The 27,103-nt window shown below is 37.4% G+C and overlaps 1 protein-coding gene across 1 annotated transcript in view; it reads right to left on the minus strand.

The window, feature by feature from the left end:
- LOC145673504 (HAUS augmin-like complex subunit 3) overlaps positions 1-21,525 on the minus strand; it is a 61,109-nt gene extending 39,584 nt beyond the window's left edge. Inside the window, exons 1-4 of the mRNA XM_081743274.1 lie at positions 21,296-21,525; positions 10,924-11,130; positions 7,218-7,385; positions 554-740 (exon numbers count right to left, since the gene is read on the minus strand). Coding sequence (XP_081599400.1) covers positions 554-740; positions 7,218-7,385; positions 10,924-11,114 — 546 coding nt within the window. The 5' untranslated portion in view covers positions 11,115-11,130; positions 21,296-21,525. The remainder of the gene's footprint in view (positions 1-553; positions 741-7,217; positions 7,386-10,923; positions 11,131-21,295) is intronic.
- Between the last annotated feature and the right edge of the window lie 5,578 nt (positions 21,526-27,103).

Here is a 27,103-nt window from a genome sequence, read left to right on the forward strand (position 1 = left end):
TTTTAATTAGAAGTTTTTTAAAAAGCAATTCGGTTAAATAGAACTGTACTGTATTTTGAAATTCTCTAAGCCAAGCCCTTTTATTTGGTACTCCACACAAAATCTTTCACTCTCACTTGATGCCTTTAGAGTTTGCAATGTTGAGATTTATACGACGCCATATACCTAACGGCGCTTGTAAGATTATCACAAATCTCTCGAGATCTCATTCATCAAGTTCTGTTACGCTGTTCAGGTGGGAGTAAAGAAGGGTGAAAAATACTACCATCCTTTTAGTTTCTTAGCAGTGAAGTAAAAAGAATAACTCAACAGTCAGACTAAAACGCAACTCAAAAATTATATTCTATATTATTTACTATTTTTAAACAAACAAGGAAAACTGGAAAATGTATTTTTTTTATAGAAAAAAACAAAAACTGCAAATTTCTAGGATTAAAAGAGAAAAAATCGGAACTTTCAAGAATTGGAAAAAATGCAGTTTTCCAAGACCCATCCAAATCCTGGATTAAAAATTATTTTATTATTATAGGGGGTATATTACAAAATGACTTACGGCTTCTCCAAATTCCTTAAATAACGTTGATAATTCTTGCATATCATTTTGCAGATTAAGAACAACTGAATTCATTGTATCATTTAACTGTAAAGCCTCCTTCTGTGCATATTCTAGGTTCTGCTTCACATGCTTGCTAGATTTCTTCAAATTAAGAATTTGCTCTGTGAGAGCACTATTCTGTTTCCTGGTGAAAAGAAAAAAACAACAGACAATTAAGTCATCATGAGAACATTTATGAAAAAAAAAAAAAAAAAAAATTGGAAGAAATACGGAAAATAGAAACAATTTTGTTTATTTTATACGACAATGTCTCTTAATATATATAAATGAAAGTCACTATGATTGTGACTTTATACCTCTTAAACTACCGGACCGATCTCGATCAAATTTGCCACATAGACGAGGTTCGAGCCTGGGATGGTTTTTATCATTGCACTTTAACGATGCAACTTAGAGGAGGAGGAGAGGGAGATATATAAAAATGATCGAAAATGACTGATATTAATGTCGAATCCATAGTCTTCGTGGGCGCTGAGGTGAACAGTGATACTTCCGATGCCCCTTAAATCCAAATTCAGCCCATTTATGTCCAAAATGAAATTTATTCTCCTCGTGCGAAGAACGAGTATTCTGCTAATATATATATATATATATATATATATATATATATATATATATATACACACAAGGGCGGATCCAAGGGGGGCTAAGGGGCTATAGCCCCCCCCCCCTTGACGCTCAGGTTTACACTGGATAAAATGGACTTCAATCCTGCTTTACACTGGATAAAACGGCAAACTGGTTTAGCCCCTCCCTTGATCATATCCTGGATCCGCCAATATATATAGTAGCAGAACACTCGTTATACCATACTCCTTTCCTAACTAGGGAGGTATGATACCTGAGTCTTCAAGTTGCTACGCCGCCAATTGATAACTTAATGCGTCGTATCATATATACGGGGAGTCGGAAACTTTAAGACGCTTTTTCTCCGCTATTTATGGCTATTATGCACTCCCAATTTGTAATATTAACACTTTAAATGTGCACTACTACCTCGCGAAAAATGGTCCCGAAGTTCATTTACCGAAGTCTGCTTTCTCCTTGTAAGTGTTCCCTGTTGGAGAAATATTTTTGTCGTCGATACTTTCCCCATTGTCAAAGATACGGTTTTCAAAGGATTATGGCATGAATTGAGCATTTGAAAAACAATGAGTAGTTTCCTCAGCAATATTTCGTACTTTCTAGAAAGTTACGCACAGAATGTAGTATTACTCTTCGACTTCTGATCTGACCCAATGGTAACATTTTGGAGCAAGTGAGAAATTGGGATCTGGACTGATGAGTGTCTTTAAATTCTATTTTCAATCTCTGTTCGCAAATGTAAGTATATTTAAAAAAAAAAAAAAAAAAAAAAGAGGCCATGCTGTGATTTCTCTTTTGTAACTACTAATGTATATTAGGGTGGGTTGATTTTTTCAAACTAGCTTTCTGAATACTTCTAAAAAGTTAACACCTGATTTGATTGTCCCAAAAAAAAAAAAAAAAAAAAAAACCCTCATGTTTCTACTCTCCTTTTTGGAAGTGGAATCAGATCAATAAGTTTTCAATAGACTTGAGTTAGAGAAAAGTCTTCTTGGATGTGATTACTAATATGTAAACAATTAGCTGCAGGTTTACGTGTCATATATCCTCAATGCTGCAACAGACGCTAAAGTCCAAATCAATCAACGACAATATCGTAAACGAATGTAATGTTCGAAAAAGCTTTCCTATGTTGCTTCTAACTTTTATTCATATAAGATGATAACGCATGAATATCAACTACATTGTGAGCTAGTGGTCTACTTTGCCACGCTTAGTTGCATGCATGGGGAGCATGCCCGCGACCGTTCGGTCTCTTTAATGGACGGGTTCCGCCTACAATGCACCCCGCCCGTAGTTCCACAATATACGCTATTATTGCACGTGCACGAAGTGCACCGTCAAGATTTGTCCCTTAACCTTGACACCTTAGTGTGTAACCCCCATTCTCTGAGGGAGTGGGATACGCCCACTGCGCGGCCAGACCAAGTCCTGAGTGCCTACCAGTTACCTACTGGTTGAGGCAGACTGCTAGCGAGTCAGTCCTACCATGCTCTGCAGGCATGGCGCCCGAGCGTATTAAGGCAAGCTCACCTCCCGCCCGTGTTCACCGTTACCCAGATTCCTGGGATTGGCTTCCACAAGCTACGGAATCCCACGGTATGACCACAGCCCGGCAGAGTCCAACCCAATTCCGGGGCCCCAGGCAATGCCCGAGGGGGCTCGTTCAATCCCGGCCCTGCCTACCTCTATCGTTCAACTGGCAACCGCCTTGTCGTGTAGAGGTACCACGCACACGTCGAGATACTCCCGTATCTCATCCCGGACCCAATGGTACGTGTTAAGTCACCATTTGAGTTTGGTGCTGGCCCATATCCCACAGTCTTTCCTCCCTTTGGCAGGATCAGAATCGTTACCCAGATTCCTGGGATTGGCCCCTCCCCCACCTCCGTTTGGTCCCACTGCAGGCAGGAGTCCAACACCCCCCCCCCCCGGTAGGGTCGTCCGAACAATACGGGACTACCTCTTCTTACGGGAGAGGTAAACCGTACATTACCAGACCCAATGGCTGATGTAGACTGTCTACCTTTAAAGACAATGGCCATTTGGGAGCGGCGGCTCCCCTGGTAGGGTCGTGGCTCCTGCACCCAGCTCACACTACTGGGACCCACTTCCTCAGCACTCCTGAGGTACGAGTATGCGTTAGGATACAAGTATCCCATCCCGGACCCAAGAGAACGCATTAAACTCTCTTTGAGAGCAGCTACAACTCCCCCGGTAGGGCGTTGGATCCGCCCACCCAGGGCACACCAACTACCCACTCTTTTTGGCGTGTTGGGGTACCACGCAGCCTTATCTCCCAGACCCAAGGGCACGGCTTAGTTGCCCATTTCGGGGGATACCCAAGGGCTCACCCCCGCCGGTAGGTGCGGCAGCCGAAACTACCTACCCCACTGAGGACGTGATGGGGTCACACGTACTCTCCCAGATCCAATGGCACGAGTTAGTCGCCCATTTCAGAGGATGCCCCCCGAAGGCTCACCTCTGCCGGTAGGTTGTTGACACCACGTGCTAACCCACTACCATGTGGCAGTTAAAGTACCAGTAGATGGGTCCGGGCACAGCTGTCAACCTATCTCCCCCTGAGAGTTACCGAGCCACCACAAGGCATGTGACCCGGCCATACACAGGGGGTCCCTCCCCCTTTATCAACTACAGTGAAATATAACACATAAAGAGTGAAAAAGTACTAACTGGACCGAGAGTCGAATCCGGGACCGTGCCGATGCGTTAACTACTACGCCACTGAGTCTGCTTCCCAGAACAGCCACTCACTCTCGAGGTCGGTGCTCTCCAGTCGGACCACGTGGGTTGTACCAGGCCACTGAAGAGCTTGGACAATCCCTATGACGGTTGTATATTGAGGACCTATGACGGTTGTAATTTCATATAGATATTAATGAAAGAGGGAACAACAACGTCGTTAATTACACCTGGCTGTAGTGGTTAACGTATCGGGATATGCCGGAGGTCCCGGTCCAATCAGTAACTTTTTCACTCTGTGCGTTATAGAATTCATATCCATAGAGGATCTGGTATGTTACAAAGATCGCTTGTTTCCTCTTGCATTAATATCTATATAGTGAAATATGTGTACATTGATTTCTTTACTCTATTAAAAAGTGTAAACTTACAAAAAAAAAAAAAAAAATTCTGGGATTTTCTCGAGCAACACTTTAAAGAATGAACCAAGAATAAGTAATTTGTGGACAAAGAGACAGTAGCGAAACATGCGCCCACGGCGAATGCAAAACCGCAATCGCCGGTGGCCAACCAAAAGGGTAACATACAACGAAGGCAAATCACAATTGAATTGAACGTGTGTGAATGCTGAATTCATTACCCAACGCACACTGCACACTTTGGGATTTGGCAGTCCTCGACCCATGCAGTTCCGATGTTAATACCTAATCAGAGGGTACTGCGTCTCAACTCGGCCAGAAAATAGAGATCAGGAAATAAATGACAACCATATGAAGGCATGGGTCTACTGCCAGATTTTTTTTTTTTTTTTGAAAACAGGAATCTTGGTGAGACTAATCCATCTTGATAACTGCGACGTAATACATCCTTTTGCGGAATTTCTGTCATACTTTATGTAAGCTATATATCCGGCGATAATGGTTTCTACTAGTAATAGATAACGTTACTCCCCATGCAGCACGGATGGTATTATAGCAGTTTAAAAATCACTAGGCGGAGTTTCAGGTATTCTCTTAGTGTCTTCGGTCGCCAGACTTAAACTCCATTTAGCAAATATGTGCAAGCGTCACGTAGTCTCATGCAGAACTATCTACGAAATGAGAGTTGTTGGCGACCACTCAGACATCTGGACTGAAACACTCACAACGTTAGCATGATTTCGTGGACTCTTATCTACACGACTATGGTATACTTTCTTTCTTTCTTTCTTAATTTATTTTCTAAATATTTTCTACCTATGACAAGAGATACAGGGACACATTTTGCACAAGTCCGTTCCCCATTTGTTGGTAAACTATTGAGATCTCTAACATAAAAAGCTTCAAATACATGAAGAAAACACACAATGTCATCCATATTTCAATAAATATGTATAACCTTCTCGACTGGACAAACAGATAGCCCAGTTTATTTGGAATCGGAGAAAAAGAATGAAAAAAAAAAAAAATCAAAAAAGGTCACTTGCTGATAATAAACACGAAAGTTAATAGCCACCGTCACCACCACAAGTAATATGCTCCAAGTCGTTTACAACGGACGGGACACGTTTGTTTTGTAACATGTAATAATAGTAAAACATGTTCTGCAAAGATTTCCAATAAATGAGAAAGAAAAAAGTCTCATTATTGAATGTTCAATTCTAGATGGTCAACATATAGAGGTCAAGTTAACATTGGCAGCGTACGAATAAAATGATTCTAATGCGATCAAGTTCCAAGATAGCCAAGAAAGAACTTATAATTTATAAAATAATAATTAATGCACGTTTCGTAGGAAATTTTAAGTTCCACAAATAAAGTCAAAAAATGAAATGAAATCCTTGAGTTTTACGTCCCACGCTTATGCCGGTTAGGCTAAAGGAGACGGTGATGATGAGTAATGAATGAAATGGTAGAATGAAGAAAGTGGGAGGAAACGGGAGAACCCCGAGAAAACCCACGCACACGGTGTTCGTCCACCACATGGTTCATTTGGCGGGGCTGGGATCGAACCCGGGACCCCAAGCACCAGAGGTGAACGCTCTACCACTGAGCCACCGCGGCCCCTACAAATAAAGTCAAGTTAACAGAACTTACAATATATATGAAATTGGAGAAAATAACTGATTTTATATCGCACCAATTCCTCTATCGCACAGGTACCTTCATGGCTAAGTGGTTAGCGTACGCGTCTTTGGCGTGTCAGACCTGGGTTCGATTCCTGGCGGGAGCTTATGTGGTTCGGATTCCACGTTAATCAGTAGGTCCCGTCTTATGCAGCCTCGCTGCTGAAAGGGACGTTTAACTCAACTCCTCTACAGGTACGAATTCAGTAGTATATACGAAGAGTGAAGAAATAAACGACTGGTCAGAGGATTGGATTTTATTTCCTCCAGTTATCATATATCATTTTTAATTAAACCGTAGAAGGTATTCTGTAATATAAACACTGGGTTGTCCAAGCACAACAGGAGTTGTGGTCTGAGTGGCTAAGTCTTAGTCCCATTGGCGTAATGGTTAAGTTGTAGAGCCGGGTTCGATTAGCAGTCTAGCTATGGATTTTTTTCACTCTTTGTATATCATTATGTCAGATCTTACAGTAATTTGGAATACTTCCCGCAGCATAAAAGTTCAGAGTTAAATTCGAGTTATCATCCATGCAACGCCAGGACACGTAATCTAGTTCTCTCGAAGGTGTGACATAGTACTTTTGAAAGTGTAATATCTGTTCTGGTGACCATCTTGCATTACAGTATACCCGCCAACTGTACGGATTTAATTACTGGCATGGTTCGGAGCTGACAAAAACGTCAAATCCTACGTTTTATGTCCTTCATATGACGCATTCAGAAGCCAAACCGACTAACTCCATTTTTTTTTTTTTTTTCAAGTTCTACACATTTTTGACTTGGAAAAATACATTCTTTTTAGAGGCAAAATCGATTATCTCCAATAGTGTAACAATTTGCCACTAGAATGCGTAAACGTTCTGATCATTTTCATTTAAATACATTGTATCTAAGCTACTAAAGTTGTCACTACTGAAAAATCTCGTTTGATGAAGTTAATCGGTTTGCCATCTTAATAGCTTATATATAAAGCAAAACTGACTAATCAAATGCAGTCCATAAGCTTTCATAAACAGAGTATCATCACCTATTTTTCTGGACTTAGAGAACGCTTTAAATCTCTTAGCTTAACTCTTAAGTGTGTGGTAAACTGTTAAATCAATCAGTGAAAAGTTAACTTAGCCATGAATAGTCATCAAAGAATAAACAGAAATAAGACGCTTACTCAAGTTCAATGCAAAGAATAAACAGAATTAAGACGCTTACTCAAGTTCAATCTCCATATTGGTTAGTCTCTCCAGATGAGAATCCGCTTCTTCCAGCTCTTTCTGTAACATTTGCAAATCATCTTCGTCAACGTCATAAGGCACATCAGGCAAATGCGAATGGTCTCCAGGAAAGTCGAATGAGCCATCACACAATATATTCTCATACCTGGAACAAGGTCAGAGAAAAAAAAAATCACTTTTCATTAATAGACACTAGGAATAGAAAGGGACTATACAAAAATCAATTACACACAAATTTTTATGTAATATTATCCTTAATTAGTAAATAAAGTAGTTATTTATTGGTGTATAAGGCATACCCCACTTTCTGTATTCAATTTTGAGGAAATATATTTTCACTACATATCAGATTAAAAAAAATAAATACAGTGATATTTTAGTAAGAAACATATGCGGGATTAGCACCTTAAGTAAATGTTAAATCGCATGCACATCTGGGAATGTTTACAGCGCATGTCCTTCTGGGAAAAAAGCACACATACTATGAAAGAAAATAAAAAGACTGTAATCAAACTACATTTACTGAGTCCTGATCTGTACGTAGCTGGAACGTACATAATTACAAAAGATAACAGGATTTAGATTTCTGGGCTTTCGGCATCTAATGCCATTTAACCTGTCACGTTTTGAGGGATGACGCCCTTCGGCGTGCACACTGTCCGTGGAAATGGAAGGAAGAAAGCGGCCTGGGACCTATAAGGTAGGCACTACCCCAGCATTTGCCGGTGTGAATGAGGAAAAGCCAGGAAAACCTCATTCAGGGTGGTTGGCCTGAAAAAGTCTTTTACACTTTTTCGACCAAGTGCCCCCACCGGGAATCGAACTCGGGACCGCTCGCACCAAAAGATAATAGGAACAGACAAACATAGACATCAGGATACTTTATGCAGCTTATAATCGCACTTTGATTGAAACAAGTGTGAACTGAAGGAAATGGCAGGTAATTTATTTTATCAATAGAAGAACAAAACAAAGGTTGAACCGATAAACAGACACTCACCTCTCGGTTTTATGGACCCTCAATTTAACGAGTTTCGAAAGCAAGGGACAAAATCTAGAGCAGCCGATCCAGTTTGAAAGTCCTTAATTCAAACTAAAATGTTAAATATACTGTGTTTAGTTTATATATTCAATTCCAGAGTTCTGATTTTAAACTAAAAATGTTTAATTTGCTGTATTATATGACATATTTTTAGTCTGAAAGTTCTGATTTTAAAATATTGCACTGCAAACAAAAATAACCAGGAACATCAACAATATCAGGCAATACCTAAGTACAAAACAATGTACTCATTGCGAACAAATGAATTTCCAAGAACACTACACTGTATGCCACAAAAAAATTAATAAATCCACAAAACGCATACAAACACACGAGAATAAAGAAACAGAAGACTAAAAGAAAGTATAAAATCAACACAGAACAGAACAATATTTGCAATATGTAAATACTTCGACAGATTCACACAATATAATCACTTACCAAGTCTACCACCACTGAATAATTCAACATCAACTTCGAAAACGAAAACAAAACTGAATGGAATTTCGAATAAAATAACCAACTAAAATAAAAGTACAGAGCAAAAACTTCATTTATCTAAAATTACAAATAATTAAAACATTATTACAACTTCATATATACAAAGCAATAGACGTATACATGACTAGTGTGGTTAAGTAAAAAATCTCTTAGTTCCTGTAATAATATATTTCAACGGTAAAGAAAAGACCAACAACAGGAAAAAAAGAATACCGAAAAAAATAAGGAAGGAAAAGGAACCAAAACCAGGTACGTAAAATATATTTCATTAGTTTTATACAGGGGACCTGTAGTTTAGAATCTACAAAATGCTATTATGTAAACAAAGTTGTGACCAAGAAAGCTGGGATCACTTTTATAACGATGTAATTATCGGCCACTTAAATTTCTCCATTATATTAAAGGTCTTAAGATAATAATTAGTACGTCAACGTGTGCAAATACCGCATTTTTTAATAAATGGAAAATTGGTACTTAACAACTGCGCTGTACGCTATCAAAACAGTTTCCAGTGTAAATGATAATTCAGCGCAGTGAACAGTAGTAATTTTCTCTTTATTAACTACATTTAATAATAAGGTACAAAGAGTGAAAAAGTGACTGACTGGACCACGACTCGAACCCGGGACCTTCGGCATACTGTTAATCCTAAGCCAGCCAGTCAGCTTCCCAGAACAGCTATTCACTCTCTCACTCTGGAAGTCGGTGCTCTTCACTTGAACCACGTGGGTTGTACCACAGACCCCTGCTGTGCTTAGACAATCCCTGTGTCCATATATATTGAGCACCTTATGACGGTTGGGATTTCATATAGATATTAATGAAAAAGGAAACAACCGATTGTGTTAACACACTATATCCTCTATAGATGTGAATTCAATAACGTAAAGTGAAAAAGTTACTGGACCGCAACTCGAACCCGGGACCTCTGGCATACCGTGCCAATGCGTTACTTTTTCACTCTTTGTACGTTATTGAATTCACATATATAGAGGATATGATGTGTTAAAAAATCGGTTGTTTCTACTTTCATTAATATCTACATTTAATAATGTTTCGAGTACAAAGATTTTATGAAAATAATAATAATAATAATAATAAATGGAGATGCAAATATGTTACAAGATTTTAGTACTCAAGTGTGATGGTAAGAAGAAAAACCTTGAGACTGTAATCTAAATGAGCTATTAATATGTTTTCCTTTTGAAAATGACTTGTCCTAAGGGACAAAGATGATATAAGCTAATGGGACTTTTAATTGCTGAAGAACCATAAATTTAGCATCTGATTTCATATTAATGACTAAAAAAATTGTAATAAAATGAGAAACCGGGAACGGGGAGGATGATTGGGTTTGGCAACTGCCAAGAGTGGCAAACGGAGGGAAAAGAGGCATTCACGAAAATCGCATTAGCCATGCACGTGAGAACGAACTTTGGACTTGGTTTGAGAGGTTCTCATATATATTCATGTAAGTTTTTTTCATTGACATATGTAAAATTTGGTTAAAAAACAGAGTCTGAGCTTTCAGTTTTGGTCTCTTTGCGAACACAGGCTTGTGCCATGTAACTCATAGCAGCTCTTAGATACTGTACATAGTGTTATTATTCTTCTTCTGTTAAAATTATAAATTTCTTTTACGTTAATAAAATTGTAGTACCAGCATTCAGAAGTGAAAGGGTTCTTTTACTTAAATTCCACAAAGAAAAAATAAAACCTACCTCTTATGCACAAATGTTATTAATGCTGTTAACTTTATTCGATACAACAACTACCAGCATAATTACATTATAAACTTACATTTTTATTAAACAATAACATTTTGTAAATACTAACTGGTCTACTTCCGAAAAACTGACATGTTATTTGGTGTTACATTTTTTTTTCTTTTTCAAATAGGGGCGAGAAGAGTGTGCGAAACATTTTAATATTGATCTTTGCGACTATATAATAATAATAATAATAATAATAATAATAATAATAATAATAATAATAATTATTATTATTATTATTATTATTATTATTATTATTATTATTATTATTATTATTATTATTATTATTATTATTATTATTATTATTCCAAGATTTATTTATTATACGTCACAAATTTTTACGCAACATATTAAAAAATTGAACTTACTGGGCTTCTTCCTCCGGCTGGAGAACATTTTCTGGTGTAATATATTTACAAAACCAATCCAAAAATGGTTCAATATTTGGGTTCTCAAACAAATGCTGGAAATCTTCCACTGTTATCCCACTCGTGTTACAACCAATATTCTTCAATATTTGTTGTAAACTTCTTCCTTGCACCAAGGCATCCATCTCCATTAGATGATAGAACTACCTAAAGTGAAGAAAGAGAACCAAACTGTTTAAAAATGAATCTTTATGATTTCTTATTTTAATTTAATCATAATTAGGGGCACGAGGTTTTCGCACTAAGAATTGGACAATTTCGCGTTTTGTCGTATTTTCCAAATAAAGTTTCGCATTTTGTAGCTCTTGTGGCAAAGATATTCTCTGACATTTTTACAATTGTTCCTTTTGTTACTAAAACACTACAGAAATAAACCACTAATTATCTAAAAACAAAATATACTGAATATTTCACTTGACATTGTAAATTTCACTCAGATTTTTTAGTCAAACTGAAGAAGAATTATTAACTAAACTTACTATAAGTAGGAAAGTTTTGCTGTATTCTGAAACACACAGGTATAAGTTACATTTAAACATTAAACATAAACATGTTATATATGATTCCACAATTTCCTCCTCCATATGTATGTTTGTCCATACTTGAAAAAAAAAAGTGCTTGGGGTCCCGGGTTCGATCCCAGCCCCCGCCAAGTGAACTTTGTGGTGGACAAACGACGTGTACGTGGGTTTTGTCGGGGTTCTCCCGTTTCCTCCCACTCTTCATTCCACCATTTCATTCATCACTCATCATCACCGTCTCCATTAGCCTAACCGGCATAACCGTGGGACGTAAAACTCAAAGATTTTTTGAAAAAAACATCTCAGAATTGGCATTCCTTGTTGGAAGCCACTCAAATGTAAGTGCATTTACAACAAACTTCAATCAATCATCACTTCGGAACTTTTGTCCATTCAAAACATTCACTACACTGCACTTTCCAGACGAATCACTTGTCAGGAGCTCATAGACCACTTTGTAAAACTTCAAATACGGTACTTCATAATTAGATGCTTACATTTTTTTTTTTTTTAAATGAAAGCAAAGCTTTAAAAAACTTCCTTCACGCAACAATGTCTGGCTCACTACTACATGCAATTACAGTAGGATCAAATAGCTTTCCCAAAGCAGCATATATTTCTGTAGTTTGGGAGTCTTTGGGAAGAAACCTCCAAAAATTATCTTTCCGCACATATTTTTTAAAGTATCATTCAACACTAGCCCTCTTTTCACTTGGTATCAAACGTCAGAGTGCTTTAATTTTTTCACCACAGAAGCCCTATATGTTCTCTATAACCGTGTCCGAATCACCCAAAATGCACCGTTCATGCTACGTTCTACCGTCCCATCAGCGGAAAAGTGGCGCTTTTAAATTAATGACAACTTATTTTTAAAATTTCGCGTTTTATCGCGCAACAGAAACCAATGAAAATACACATAGAATATCACAAAACGTCAAGAAACTGAAAATTACTTAATTCTGACAAATTTCGTTTTATCGTACATTGCGAAAAACTCGTGCCTCTAATCATAATATTCTTGCTCTTATAGGTATGTTAATGATAATGTTACTGCTTGTTAATATACGGTATATTAGTAATTGTACAATCTTCAAGAATTCAGAAAATTATTGCCTATAAATTATTTCACTCATATCATTAAAATAAGGCAACTACAAGTGATACCTACCAATGGAAGACCGTGTAGCGCCAACAACAGCTTTAATTTTAAAACACTCGCTGTTATAGCAGGTCAGAATGGGGAATATGTTTAAAATAGAATGAATGCAAAATTCTTGGTGGTAGGTACAAACGGACATTCTCACATCCTTCTAGATTCCAGATAACAGTAGCATCACTTCAGGTTTTGCCAGGGAGGGTAAGAATCCACTGACATAAGTCTTCCACGTTGACAAGTACATGCTTCTCAAACTTATGGGAGGCAATTGCTCCCCTGCCCTTCCTAAATGACGCCCTTGTCAGAAAGTAATATCCCATTACTTCATTATCCTTTAGGCATGATGTGATCTTAATTGATATGCTCCGCAGCTTGATGCATAATGGTTCTCATTTACAGATCGATGTTCGAAACATGATTGAATAGAACAAATTATTATTATTATTATTATTATTATTCGTGGCTAATACCTAGGCAATTCTTACGTCCTTCTAGATTCTATAAAAGTATAACATAATTTATTTCCCTCATCTGATAGAAATACAATACGAATCTCCTCCCAAATTTAGGCCCGAGAGGGGCACCGGGTTCACCCGGGTAGACGGTTCTACCAAATAAAACATTTATAGGTGCAGGTAAAATATGAGGATTTAGGATTTTAGATTTCTGGGCTTTCGGCATCTAAGGCCGTACATGAGGGATGACGTTCCTCAGCGAGTACACTATCCGGGGAAACGGAAGCAAGAAAGGATTGGGAAAGGAGGGAAGCGGCCTGGGACCTGTAAGTTATGTACCATCCCAGCATTTGCCTGGTGTGAATGAGGAAAACCCAGGAAAACCTCATTTAGGGTGCCTGGCCTGATAAAGCGTTTACACTTTTTCGACCGAGTGAGGTAAAATATGATTTTTCGTAAAGGAACGAGAGTGTGAACATTAGGGTGATGATTTTTGATTTTTTTTCTCAAGAATTATTTCCTGTAGCACGAATTATTGAACTTTTGTCTATTCATGAGTAAAATAACGTTTATTCCATTGAAATATTGAAAAAGGTCACGCACAAACCACTTTGAAAAGTTACGTTGACCATTCTACCATTATTATTATTATTGATTACAAGCTGACCCTTTCTATCAATTTGTTGACGAAGCGAGTTTAATAGGTACTAAAAAGTGGACGTTAAATGGAGATATAGCCAGAGTTTATTGTTATAATTAAGCATATAATATTTTATTAGTGCCTGCCTTTTTGTTTTGTGTAGTTGTTATTTGCTTGTTTTTAAACAGCAAAACGCAATAACAATATGAAAATAACAATTTCTTTAATTTGTTACGTATTTAATATATACGTTAATGCTTTTTCTATTTGACTTCCTGAGTAGAAGACAACACGTAGTTCAAGAAGAGCTTTTCCTTTTTTAACACGGAGAACAAGGAAACCTGGACAAAACTCACTCCAGTTTCAAGCGCCATCAAGAAGAGGCAACGCGGCAATTTATGAAGCTCCCTTGAGTGAACGGAGTTGTATACCCCTGAAAAACCACGTCATTGGACGATTCAAATTTCTTGAGCCGGAGAACGGTGAGAGAGAATCGGTATAATTGCTGTGGAACTTAAAGCCCTATGGAGCAAAACATTGAACTTCCTGTATGTATCTGATCAAGCTATTTTTGCAAAATTAGCAAACCTTCTGCAAGACTATGAGCGCTGTATATATATATATAACTATTCGTTGAATGAACTATTTTACGTGACCAAAGTAAAAGGCGAATGGATGTGCGAAGAGAATAAGAACCTCTACAAATTGCAAATTGAAGGTAAAGGTCAGGTTGGTTATTCCACTGGCAAACCTGCTACTGCAAAAACCATCCATTCATCCAAGCGAAGGATGGCAATGGAAGTGACTGTGTCAACACTTACCAGTAAGCAACACCTTATTGCTCCGCTAGTAGCACGAACTCATGCGACAACAGCGAAGAGAGCCCGTGAGAGAATAAGAATGCAGCATCAACGAGCAGAAAGAAGCATAACTCAACAGGCATTTGCAAGACGCCTTGTTACAAGCTCAAACTTGTCGTCTCAAGGAGCAGTAAAAGTCTGCATGGGTGAGGGCATTGAAATCCCAACCCCATGTCAGTCAGCAATCCACAAGGCTATCTACACGAGAGCTGCTCAGGTGAATAAACACTTAGTGAGCACGCGTCATCTGGAGAAGTGGAGCACACACTTTCACGGCAAACGCATTGATGGCTCTGAATATCTGGCCGTGGTCCTTAAGAATGAAGCAAAAAAATTAAGCTGATTGCGCTCAAATTGAAAGATGGAAAAGCTCAAAGAATCGCATAAGGACTCTAGTGTGTTAGAGGAGTCCAACCTGCGGAGTTTAATTGCTATGATTGCTGCCGACACAATAAGTATGAATACCGGGAAGAAAAGTAAATGTTTGAACACAAAAGTCACCCGAAACCCAAGTTCTTAAGCTGCCAGCACCTTGTGCTGGGTTGCGTTATTCGGGTTGTCATGGACGATGAGCTGCATGGGTCGACCAAATCACTAAACATCAAGTATTTCTGTGTATACGATTTGATGAGCAAATATGATAAACTGAAAGCAGCCTTCAGCAATGGTAAAACTGAGACTAAGGAACATGCAGCTGGAGAAACGACGAAGTTTTTCTACTACCTCGCTCGTGTCTTCCGTCACTTTACTGAGGACGGAAATTCATTTCGTGAAATTTCAACAGATCCCAAACACAGCAATGCACGCTGGAACTCTCGTGTCATTCTAGCCCTTCTTGCGTTTATTCTGATACCTGAAACCCGGAACAGGCTGCATAAAATCTGTTCATTCATTCCTATTTATGGACTGACCATTGGTTCAGCATTCGATTGTTTCATGCTGAAGATGTTGATGAACAATCTGAAACTCTGAGTGACTACCCAACAGGTCTCAAATGCTTGAAAACCCATCTGAAAGATGAATCTCCAATTTGCCCGCAGCAACCAGTGCTGTGAGCGTGCGATCAAAGTTTTGTAAGATTTGTGACTCCTGCTGCAAGAAGGGCAACCTCCCACTGAGATTCATCCTGTCTACTGACATTATAGTGAATAATTGACTTTCTGAGTATGTTTGATGACTCTATATAATATGGTATATATGTGATTCTAAAGCTTATAATCAATCTTGTATCTTTCTAAATTGACCCAAAAATTGGCAGAAAAGCTGATAAATAATAATTTTAAAATCGTTTTATGCGTGAGGTTTTTCCATCATACCGTATTGAAAGTGAGATTTTCTCTAATCTTGAATGAAAGCTCATCAAATTACGATACAGGGAAACGAGGTTGTAATCATCACCCTAGTGAACATACGTAAGTTCTGTCAGTGCACAGCACATTGAAATGAACTTTGGATGGTAGTAGAGGTATTGTATGTGTAACTATTTACTAACGCGGACGGCGGCAGAATACAAGAGTACAAATTGGGTAGAAATAGACGGCGGGAATTTTCGGTTTGTAGGTTCACCTAACCTAACCTGAAAATTTAAGAAATGTCAAAATTTGGTAAGCAGTAAAACAGTTTCGAAGGTAAGAATTATTACCGGTATTTTAGAAGCTCTAACCTAACCTGAAAATATAATAAATCTGCCCAAATTTGACAGAACCAACCCGAAAGCTCAAACCTCACCTAAAAATGTAAGAAATCTGTAACTATTTGGTAGAACCGTCTGCTCGAGTAATGTCGCTGCGCCAATAACAGGTCAAAATTCGGAATTTGCTTTAAGTAGAACGAATGAAAAAACTGATACCCTGGGATTTTCCTCAATATTTACGACATGAGACGAAAACACTTTTATTTTTTCTTCTCGTCTCGTTCCGTATGCAACACTATTCGAAAGTGTAAATATTCATTATAATGCAAAAGCTTGGGCCATATCCTGTACCAATTAGCGTCAACGCAATACAAAAATTCGAGTTTACTTTTGCGGTAATTGCTAAGGACATATTACCTAAGTAGTTGAGCCAAGACTTTTTCTGAAGTGGTTTAATAAGAAAAAGCATAGCATAAGATGAAAGTATCAACAAAAGCATATTAGTTGAGTGACACAGCTAAAGGATTGACTGTAACTTATGTTTGAATTTCAGGTAATTGTGCAGATGCGAATTGTAATCAATGATTCCAGTTTCTCGTGGAGTTTAATAAATTCCCATTTAAGAACAGAACTATCTTTGGCACATAAACAAGAGAACGCCTGTGCAAAAGCCACGGTTGGTCACGTTTGAGATTAACTGTAGGTAACATGTGTAGCTATTTCGTCGAACACAATAACCGCACATTGAATATTCAACGAACTTAAAAAGTTCGTTACTGAATTCTCTATGTCTGTGTGTCTGTCTGTTATTTGCGATTTTTTAAAATCTTGAACCCACCATTCGATAGACCATCAAAAACTATCTGAAAAAGTGATGAAATTTTTTGCGTCACTCTTACCGTTCCCGAAATATTGGCCAAAAAATGGCTGACTTTTAGAGATTTAAGGAGCCAAATCTCGGGAACAGTAAGTCGGATAGAGATCATATTGGTGTTGATCAATACTTAAGAGGATGGAAAATATCTTGGTACCAAATAGTAAGCGGTGGCCTCTGATCAAATGACCACCGTTTCCCAGATATTGGCCAAAAAAGTTCGAATTTCGGGAGATTTAAGGATCCATATCTCGGGAACCGTAAGTTATGGAAAAATGATATTTTGCGAATTTTTTCGAGAAACAGAAGGTCCGGAAAAAATATTTACTTTTACAAATAGGAACAATCACAGTTATCATTTCCGCTCCATTCTTTTTAAGTTCGTTCTCGCAATGTTCTTGGAGCATTCGCAACTCGTTTTTTTTGAGCACTAACAACATTTTTTATGGCTGAATCCGCGACATTCATTAGTATGATGCAACACTGAAATCACTAGATCCTAATTAACGACGGTAAAGTGCAGGATTAGGTAAAACCTTACTTTAGACAATTCATTTATTAGAATAATATTCCTATTTAATTTCATAGCTATTAGAAGTAATAAAAATTTAGTAATGAAAAATTAGGTCAGGTTAGGATTAGGTGTCTTAAAGAGACGAACCATTGAATAAATTGCCTAAAGCAAAATCTTGCCCAAGATTACCTCCAAGTGGTATGGGAACTCATTGTGAATACCCGAGTTTTTTCACTACCTTCACTTACGTCCATAACCCCACTAATCGCTTAGACCCAACAGTTTCGTCTTGCTCAAACTCGGTTAGAGAGTATTCATCCTTATTAGCAGCCACTTAGCAGAGGTTGAGTTATTGTCCGATATTTTTTATGGCATAGGTCCAGAACTGTATTTCTAAAATATGGGCATCACTTGAACAGAAAGTTCTACAAAAGTTTGATACTTTCTTACATTTTCACGTTAGATTAAAGCTTTGTATTAGCAGAACATGCACTAAATGAGGAACTTCATTATTGCTTGCAGATTGACTTCACGAGGGCTCAGTGTAGGCCTAAATACAGTGTGGTCGTATGGAATAAAACACGAACCAACTTGTGCTACGTGGCCACTAAAAAGCACGATGCTATTTAACTAAGTCAAGGTAGGAGCGCTGCAGGGGAGCATGAGAAATAGCGATGGGGTGCGTCCGTAGGTAGCAAGCGCGTCTGCGACGAGTGGTATAGGCGAAACGAGAATAGTAAGAGCACAAGGGTTAATTGCTGCATCGAAGGACCAATTTTAGATAATTTACCAGATGAATTGAAGAATTTATTTTGATTTGTGAGCAAGAGTGAGTGAAAATCAGGTGAGGGAAATAGTTGAAGAAAATAATTTTTGTTAATTGTTTTTGATGTTATAAGCGCCACTATAAGTGGAGGCAGAAGGACTATTTCGCGGAGAGATACACTAGTTATGATTTATGGGTAGGGACGTGAAATTTTCGTTTTAACAACATCATCGAAAACTTGAAAAAGGCGAAGTAAAGTATATAGATATACCTAAATATATGATAAAAGGCCGTGTTTGGTGTTTCTAAATCGCGAAATAACGCGAATTTGGTATTTTTTCAAAATAACACCAAAATGCACTGCATAAAACAATATATTTGCGAAATCGCCATGTTGGTCGGTAATACTAATAAAATAACATGTTTCCATTGCAACAAAATGAGATTCACAGAAGATACCAGCCCTGTTATTTTTAGACCGGGTGGTTAGTGAAAGTTTGCCCCTGAGATTTTGCTGCCTGTTCTCTTGAAGCAATATCTTTGCCAGCTTCCAACGTTGATTCTGAAAGATATTTTTCAGAATACAACTCTGTAGTTACGGTAAGGAGACAAAATCTTACAGAAGAAAATAAAATATTGGACATTTTGTCCTTTGAAAAATAACAAACATTGAAGAAACTATACATTCACCCTTAGATCTAACTCAAAATGAGTGTTGATAATGATTTGAATTGCGTTGCGAAATATATTGTGAATTGATTTTATTTTATTTATATATTTTGACGTGAAGAAAATGTTAAGAAACACTGCAGTGTGGTTTTTAGGCTATGCATGTATTCAAATTATACGTTAAGTAAATCCAACTTTAGGAGAGATAACGAGCCACTTTTTCTCAGACAGAAAATCCAAAAATATAATTTATTCCTTCAAATATGGGATGTCAAAATTTAAAACTACTCATTTAATTTTAAAATTAAATTTTAATTTAGTTAACTTTCACAGACTACCTTCTCTATGTTTACAATATACCGTAAATACGCGCGTAATTTTCACCCTCGCATAATTTTCGCATCCCAATTTTGAAGGGCATTTTCTGTATATTTTATTTTCCTCGCGTAATTTGCGCACGCGAGGATTTGAAAGTGATTTCTAAGGTAAGAAACTTCTTAATCCATTTTTTAATGTTAATTTTCTACAAATTTAGAATTAGTTGTTTGTTGTTAATTCTTGCTACAAAGAAAATGTGTTCCGGTATTTTCGTGTTAATTTGACTGGGGAAAAAAATTAGATGATCTTCACTGATGTGGCTAATTTTTTTTCCCGCATAATTTACGCACCCTTGTTTCAGAACAACTTTTTTCGTCTAAAAAGTGCGAAAATTACGCGAGTAAATACGGTACTTGCTTTTCAAAACCAGTATAGAACAAAGCAAATTACCTCTCATTGGTTGTATGAAATCGCGAAAAATAACACCGATTTTGGGCAAAGAATAACACCGATTTCAGGGATAAAATAAAATGAAAATTTCACGTCCCTATTTATGGGAAAGGGAGTGTGGAAATGGTGCGTAAATGACAAGATTGTCACATATTGAGTTTGAATTTTAGGAAGTTGTACAAAGTTAAGAAGTGTCAGTTGTTGAAATTGTGTGATAGTTATGGTCTGCTAAACAAGCGAACAGTTTGTCGTAAGTGAAGAAACGAATTGACACTATACAAAGAAGAACATCTAACCAAACTAATTTAACCTAACATAATTTAGCGCAATTGGTACTTTTTTGAATGGTACTTCGTATCTCCCCCAAAGCTGTGCAACACATAATCCATGCACTTAATGACAATGTGATTCCAAGTTTATGCGAATACCCACTGCTGCACACGCGCCTGCCCCATACGGACGCATCCCGTCGCTACCGCTTGGGCTTCCCTGCTATTCCTGCCCTCACTCGGTGCTTTTTAGCGGCCACCCACCTCAATTCAATTCGTGTTTTATGCCATACTTCCACACTGTGAGGTGACGTGATTTTGAGGTTAACGTCGCGTTCAGCAGCCAGGCTATATGAGACGTGGATCTACTGATTAACGTGGAATCCGAACCACATGAGCTCCCACCGGGAATAGAACCCGGGTCTCCCACGCCAAAGGCGTCCAGACCGTATGCCGAGCACAATTATAGGGTTAAGTTCCAAAGTTGGACGTCCGTTTCGAGCAAAATTTTGAAAATTTACAGGGAAAATGTGGACAATTTGATCGTTTGTGTGCTTGATAATATATAAGGGTCTCGAGAAATCTGTTTATTTGTAATATATATGCGGTTATAAACATGGGACTATACGGCGAGCGGGGGGAACTACTTGGCGCGAAGTAACCGAACAGGTGCATTGTGGGAAAGTAACTAGCATTTATGTTATCAATACTGCGGATGTACAAGGGCTGTAAACTAAGTTTTAACATATGTGAAGCAATACGTTCATAACGAGCAAAATCTTTTAAAAGTTTGCGAAGAGCACGGATTAATGAACTTAATAACAAATTGAAGAAAATGTGGAAATCAGATGACAGCGAAAAAACGTGGCGAAAGCGGACGTCCAAATTCGGATCAAATGCCTATTCACTCTCTCACTTAAAAAAAAAATAAATAAATAAAAATAAATAGTTTCATATCATATTCTACCTACAAAAAAATCCTAAGGATCTGGGGTAAATGTTTAGCAGACGGGGTTCACAAGTACGTAAAAAATACAAAATTTACTGGAGAAATGGTCAACAATTATTTCGAGTGGTGAGGTTAACTGTACCTGCACGACACTTTTTCTGTCTTCTCGGGATACCAACTGAAGTTGTAATTTAAAGTGTTAAAATAATGTTAGCTTCAAACAGACAGATATACTTACTTCACAAAACAACGTTCACTTTTTTATATGTTATCACTTCTTCATAAACAGCTTAAATGAGCACTGCGTTTAAAATCAAGGAGAACGTAAGGAAATAAACAGCTATTTATATCCAACTCACATTACATTAACATACTTCTCTTTACACAAAGAAAACGGAAACTTTATGAATACAAAATACATAACTCAAACAGTCCCGCCGCCATGACGGGCTCATACAATTCTTCTTCTTCTTCTTCTTTGCTAAGCGCCCAGAGTTGCCAGATCTCTTAGATTCAAAAGTAGCAAGGTTGTGCTCAAAAAGTAGCGGATTTGAACTATATCTAGCCCAAAATATTTTTTGCAGCTATATATACGTGTGTGTGTGTGTGTGTGTGTGTGTGTGTGTGTGTGTGTGTGTGTGTGTGTGTGTGTGTGTGTGTGTGTGTGTTCGAGTTGGCAACGGTCAGGCGGCGACCATGGTTTCACTGTTGTCGGTGGTGTTAGAGGAATCTCTACATACGTAAAAATCAGAAGAACTTCAATGCGCAGTGAACTGGGCAGATGGTGATAGTATAAAATAGACGACTTTTCTGATTTCCAAGTCAGTTTTGTGGGCTCTGAAATACTCTTTAAAACGATTATAGTATGTTTTTTTACTGTTATTGCTCACTTCTTTAATTCATTTCCTAAATTCTTTATCTAGAGCCATGAATTTTGGAAGTTTTTATTGTAAATCCACTTGCTCATTATGTTAATATGGATAATACATTAACATAATTAAATTTTCGATGTTCACGTTTACACAGCTCCATGAAACTATTATGTCTAGGCATTAGACACAAACACGATCACTGATACTGCAGCAGCTCAAACTCAACAAAAATCTAGTGTTGTCAGATCTGGGAATTGAAAGAAGAATTAAACTACCTAGGTATTGTCGAACATGTTAGCATTAGTAAAACTATTGTTCATTATAAATACAGTATTCAACACTTTTATTGTATAGTATAAAAATAATAATTTTTGATTTCATGTATGAAAATTAGAAAGTAGCGGATTCTTAAGAGTTATAGCCTGTATATAATTAAAACTAGCCGAAAAAGTAGCGTGTCGCCCAACTTGAAATTTTGGTAGCGAGGGCATCTAAAAAGTCGCCCAATCAGCTACTTGTAACCCAATTTGACAACACTGTAAGCGCCGGAACGACTTGTTATTGTCTTAAACAAGACCTATCAGAATTTAGTGAGGTAACAACAATTTAGATCCGCAGATTTAGCTTCGTCTAACTATTACGTGTACTTATTTCCGAAACTTAAATAGCACTTGAAAGGACGCCATTTTAGATCTGATAGGGGTAGTGCTACGAACATTGGTGCGAGGAAATCTTCAGATTTTTTAACTTTTCTGCAAAAACTGGAGCACTGTACAAGGTAGTATATTGACTTCGGGGGATGTGTAGAAGTAAAACTTCACCATTCCACGTGCACTCCTGGGTTGGGCTACGAATTTTTCAGCAGCTCCTAGTGAATATGGTAGACGTCACGTCAGTACTTTGAAACAAAATAAGTAAGGGAGCACTAGTATAAACCAATTACTAACTAAAGATCAGCACTCTGACAATACGTTTTATTGGGAAGCAATTTAATTCCACAAATTTATCATTATCATTATTGCAGGAAGGGAAAACACAACTGTTTTTATTCCCTTCAAAACATTAAGCCCTGGTAGTTGCAAACTAAGCTGCTATAAGCACATCCTCTGAATATTGAAAGCCGAGAATACTGTTTCAGAAAAAAGAAATAGTGAACCTTTAAATAAAACAAAATATGAAACTGAAAGCTTCAAACCTGGATAAATACAAACAAGTTACGTAACTGTTTTTACCTTTCTTTTGTTCTCTTCGAAGTTGATCCAATGAGAAGAAAACAAATCGACCAAATCAAGTATTGTTCGCTAGGCACAATAATTAAAAATCATAAGAAATAAGTATAACTAAAATTTACCTCAAAAGCGCTAAAGTAGAAAACAGAAGTATGCGTGCATACCCAAACGCTCAAAGAAGAAAGCTTGAGGACTAATCTGCCACATAGTAAATGCATGGAAAGTAGACTACAATTTGACGATGAAATTGGTTATGATACTGATATAAAATACTACATGTAGAATGTTTAAGGATTGTAGGAGTCTGGGGGGCAGTCTAGGTGGCAGTCAGGGGGGCAGAAGTAGCTACTAGGGGGCGCTCGCCCCCCTTGCCTCCCCTGTGGCGTCGTCACTGGAGCAAATTAAGTAGGAGATAAACTCTGAGAAAAACATCATACAAGGAAGAAAATTATGAACTGCAGGGAAACATGCGATTTGTACAAAGATAAAAGAGAAAAAATTGAAGAGAAAACGGAACCGTGAGAAGAATGGTATCCAAGTTGAAAAGTCCTGGTCCGTAAGTTGCATACAAGGGAGGGTAGAACTGGGAATATTGAGTAGATGCAAAAACCAAGTGATTACCTGTACGCATATTTTTTTTATTCCTACCCCAGCCTAGCCAAAGTTCATTGGCTGATGAAATTACGTGACAACATTCTTTTCGCCAAGTACATTTGTTTTGCACACAACAATATACATATTATAAGCATGGCGGGCAATTTCAACGTTTACTAAATCCTCGCCGGTACATATGCCGACCAGTGCACATATGTCCTAATTGTCCTATACTTCATTACGTACAATGCATAAAATCGGCTTAATATATGCCTGGCGGAAAATTTTAACGTTTACTAAGTGCTAGCCGGTACATATCCAGACCAGTGCGTATATCTCCTATATATTAATACGTAGAATGCCTAAAATCGGTCTAATATATGCATAACGTAAAATTTTTACTATTACTAAATGGTAACTATTATATTTGCTTACCACTGTACATATTTCCTATACTTTAATACCAACATGATATAAAATGTACTAATATACAAATGACAGGAAAAATGGCGCGTTGATGCTAATACTAGGTGGTACGCATTATATTTCCCGGCCACTGCGCATATTTTTTATACTTTAATATGTACAGAACATAAAAATGGACCAAAATTTGTATGTCGCGAAAAATCATCCGTTGCCTTACATAGTAAGTGCCAGCCATTATATTTGTCGGCCACTCTGCATATTTCCTATTCATCATTAAAAACAAGGAGTAGAAACGAATTACTGTATGTTTCGCAGGAAAAAATAACCCGTTGACGCTGATACTAAATAGTATCCATCATATATGTCGACCAGTGTGCATATTTCCCTTACTTCACTACGTACATAACATAAAAACGTACTAATATATGTATGGCGCTAATACTAAATGTTAGGCATCATATTTGCTGACCGCTGCGCCTATGTGCTATATTTCAATACGTTCATCGCATAAGAATGCATTAATATATGTTTGGCGGAAGATTTTAGCTTTTAGTAAGTGGTAGTCATCATATATGCTACGCAAAGTACCTATGTCCTATATTTCAATACGCACAACACATAAAAACGAACAAAATATGTATGGTGGGAAAATCTCCCGCTAACACTTATACTAAGTCATATCCACTATGTTTGCTATGCGGATAAAAACGGAGTAAAATGTCCCGCTGATATACATTTAAAATGTAATTATAATTCAGGAATTATCTGTCTCATCAAAAAATAATAAATGACCATGCAACTTAGGTACATCGTTAATTTTTTATAGTATAAATTGCATTGAGATGTTCTATTTATTGCTGGCTTATTTATTTATTTATTTAATTTATTTATTTATTCGTAGTTTGTGTGTAGGAGAATGTTGCGACAGCGAAATGTTATCCATAAAGATAGAAAAAGATACATATTCTGCTTGCTCCATACACCTCTATACCTTGCTGCTTCTCGCTCGTGACGTCACGTGAAACGAAGAGTTAAGCGTCTGAGCTTATAGCCCAACCTTTCCTTCTAGTAACCTTAGCTCAATATGCCGAAAGCGTGGGCACGGGCTTCTCCCTGCCTTTAAGATCCAAATATACTAGTATGGCCGCCCCTTGCAAAGGGACCCAGGAGTCAAAACTCAGGCATTTCTAATGACAGAACAAAGCCTATAAATAATCACTAAATTAGGCAGATAAGCATTTCTAGAGGACACCGGATCCAGCCTTTCTATCAGGCCTTTAGAAAATTTACTGCCTGGTGTTCAATTAATACCACATGAAAGAGTCATTAAAGGGATATCGAATAAAATTAATAATTTGAAGTACATAGCATTGTTAATATTGAAGTTGGGCAACGGCATTCTCTCATTACTTTCGTATAAGGAAAAATTCATGTATTTAAGTAATTTTTCTTTAGATTTGCTTAAACCCTTATATGTTACAGCCAAAATGAAATGAAATCAGTTTTACGTCCCAAGGTTATGCCGGGTAAGTTAAAGGAGACTGTGATGATGAAAAGTGAATAAAATGCTAAAATAAAGAAAATGGTTGGAAACGGAAGAATCTCGAGGAAACCCACGGACATATTATTTGTCCACCACAAAGTCCACACGGCGCGAGCTGGGACCGAACCAGGGACCCTATGCACCAGAGGTTAACGCTCTACCAGTGTGCCACCGCGGCCCCATGTTACAATCGATTTAAGAAAGAATCTTATCTCCTTGTATAAATCATAAGAAGCCAACATTACCGGAAAAGAACCAAGAAAACATTTGATCACAACACACGACTCATATACTTAGACAAAGTCAAGAAGTTTTTTCATCGTCAAGCGCATTACGTTACTTCCACTTGTCCTCACATTTATTCCGGTGATAGCAAAAGACAGACTGATGATTTTGCATCTTTCTTCGTATCGTTTTTTCACTAGTTTCTTGACAAATACAAACTACAAACTATTGAGCAAAGGGTAGACATAAACAACATAACTGTTAGTTTTCAATCTAAATAGTTATTCTGTAACTAAATAGTTATTCTGTAACTAATACTTATTCTGTAAATTATACGACCCACAGACGATAGTAGCTTCGCCTCGCCACAGATAATTCTCAAGAACCCAAATATGAATGAGTTTAGAATTGTTTTGAACTTACAGCGTACATTAAATACCTGTCGGTGCCATTCCAGTCAACTGAGAATGTGTTAAACACTTTGAAAGGCAAAAACTAAATGTCGATTTAGATTTCTCGTACAGCTACCACCAAATCTTGCTCCATCCGAAAAGCGGTAAATTCATGACACTCGAGGTCAATCATACAAGAAAATCTTAGAAATTTTTCATATGCGTAATGGGTCACAAAACTAGCGCCCAAGCTCTCTCAATTCCACCTATCATGATTTTGAACGGAATAACGAATATTTTTCCGATGACATCGTGCTGGGAGGCTACACTTTTCAACAATAGCTATCGGATTTATATTTGTTATTTCAAAAATTACGGAATTTTCATGCTTCACCTGAGAAGAAAAAAATATTTTACTCAGAGCTGAATGTTCTCGAATATTTAGTATCAGGATATTTTATTAGTCTCTCCAACAATAGCCAGAAAATTAGATATATCAAGATCCAGTCACAACGAGAATTTTGAAAAATTTTATTGGTTTATGTTCTTAGGGGCACATATAAAGGATTTTGCCATAAAAAGATAATTTTCAACAAATGATTCCAGTGCAATTATTTTGCTTTTCAAAAAACAATCTTGTGGATTATTCTGTTTCTGGTGAGGGGGCTCTAAAGTTTTGTACCCTCACGTGTAAGCAACTACTATGAAACATGTTATTCACTAGCACGTGTTATTGTGTCCAAAACATAATCACCAGCAGACAAT

Source organism: Thermobia domestica, chromosome 16 (genome assembly GCF_964235325.1).
Source record: "Thermobia domestica chromosome 16, izTheDome1.hap1.1, whole genome shotgun sequence".
Classification (NCBI taxonomy): domain Eukaryota; kingdom Metazoa; phylum Arthropoda; class Insecta; order Zygentoma; family Lepismatidae; genus Thermobia; species Thermobia domestica.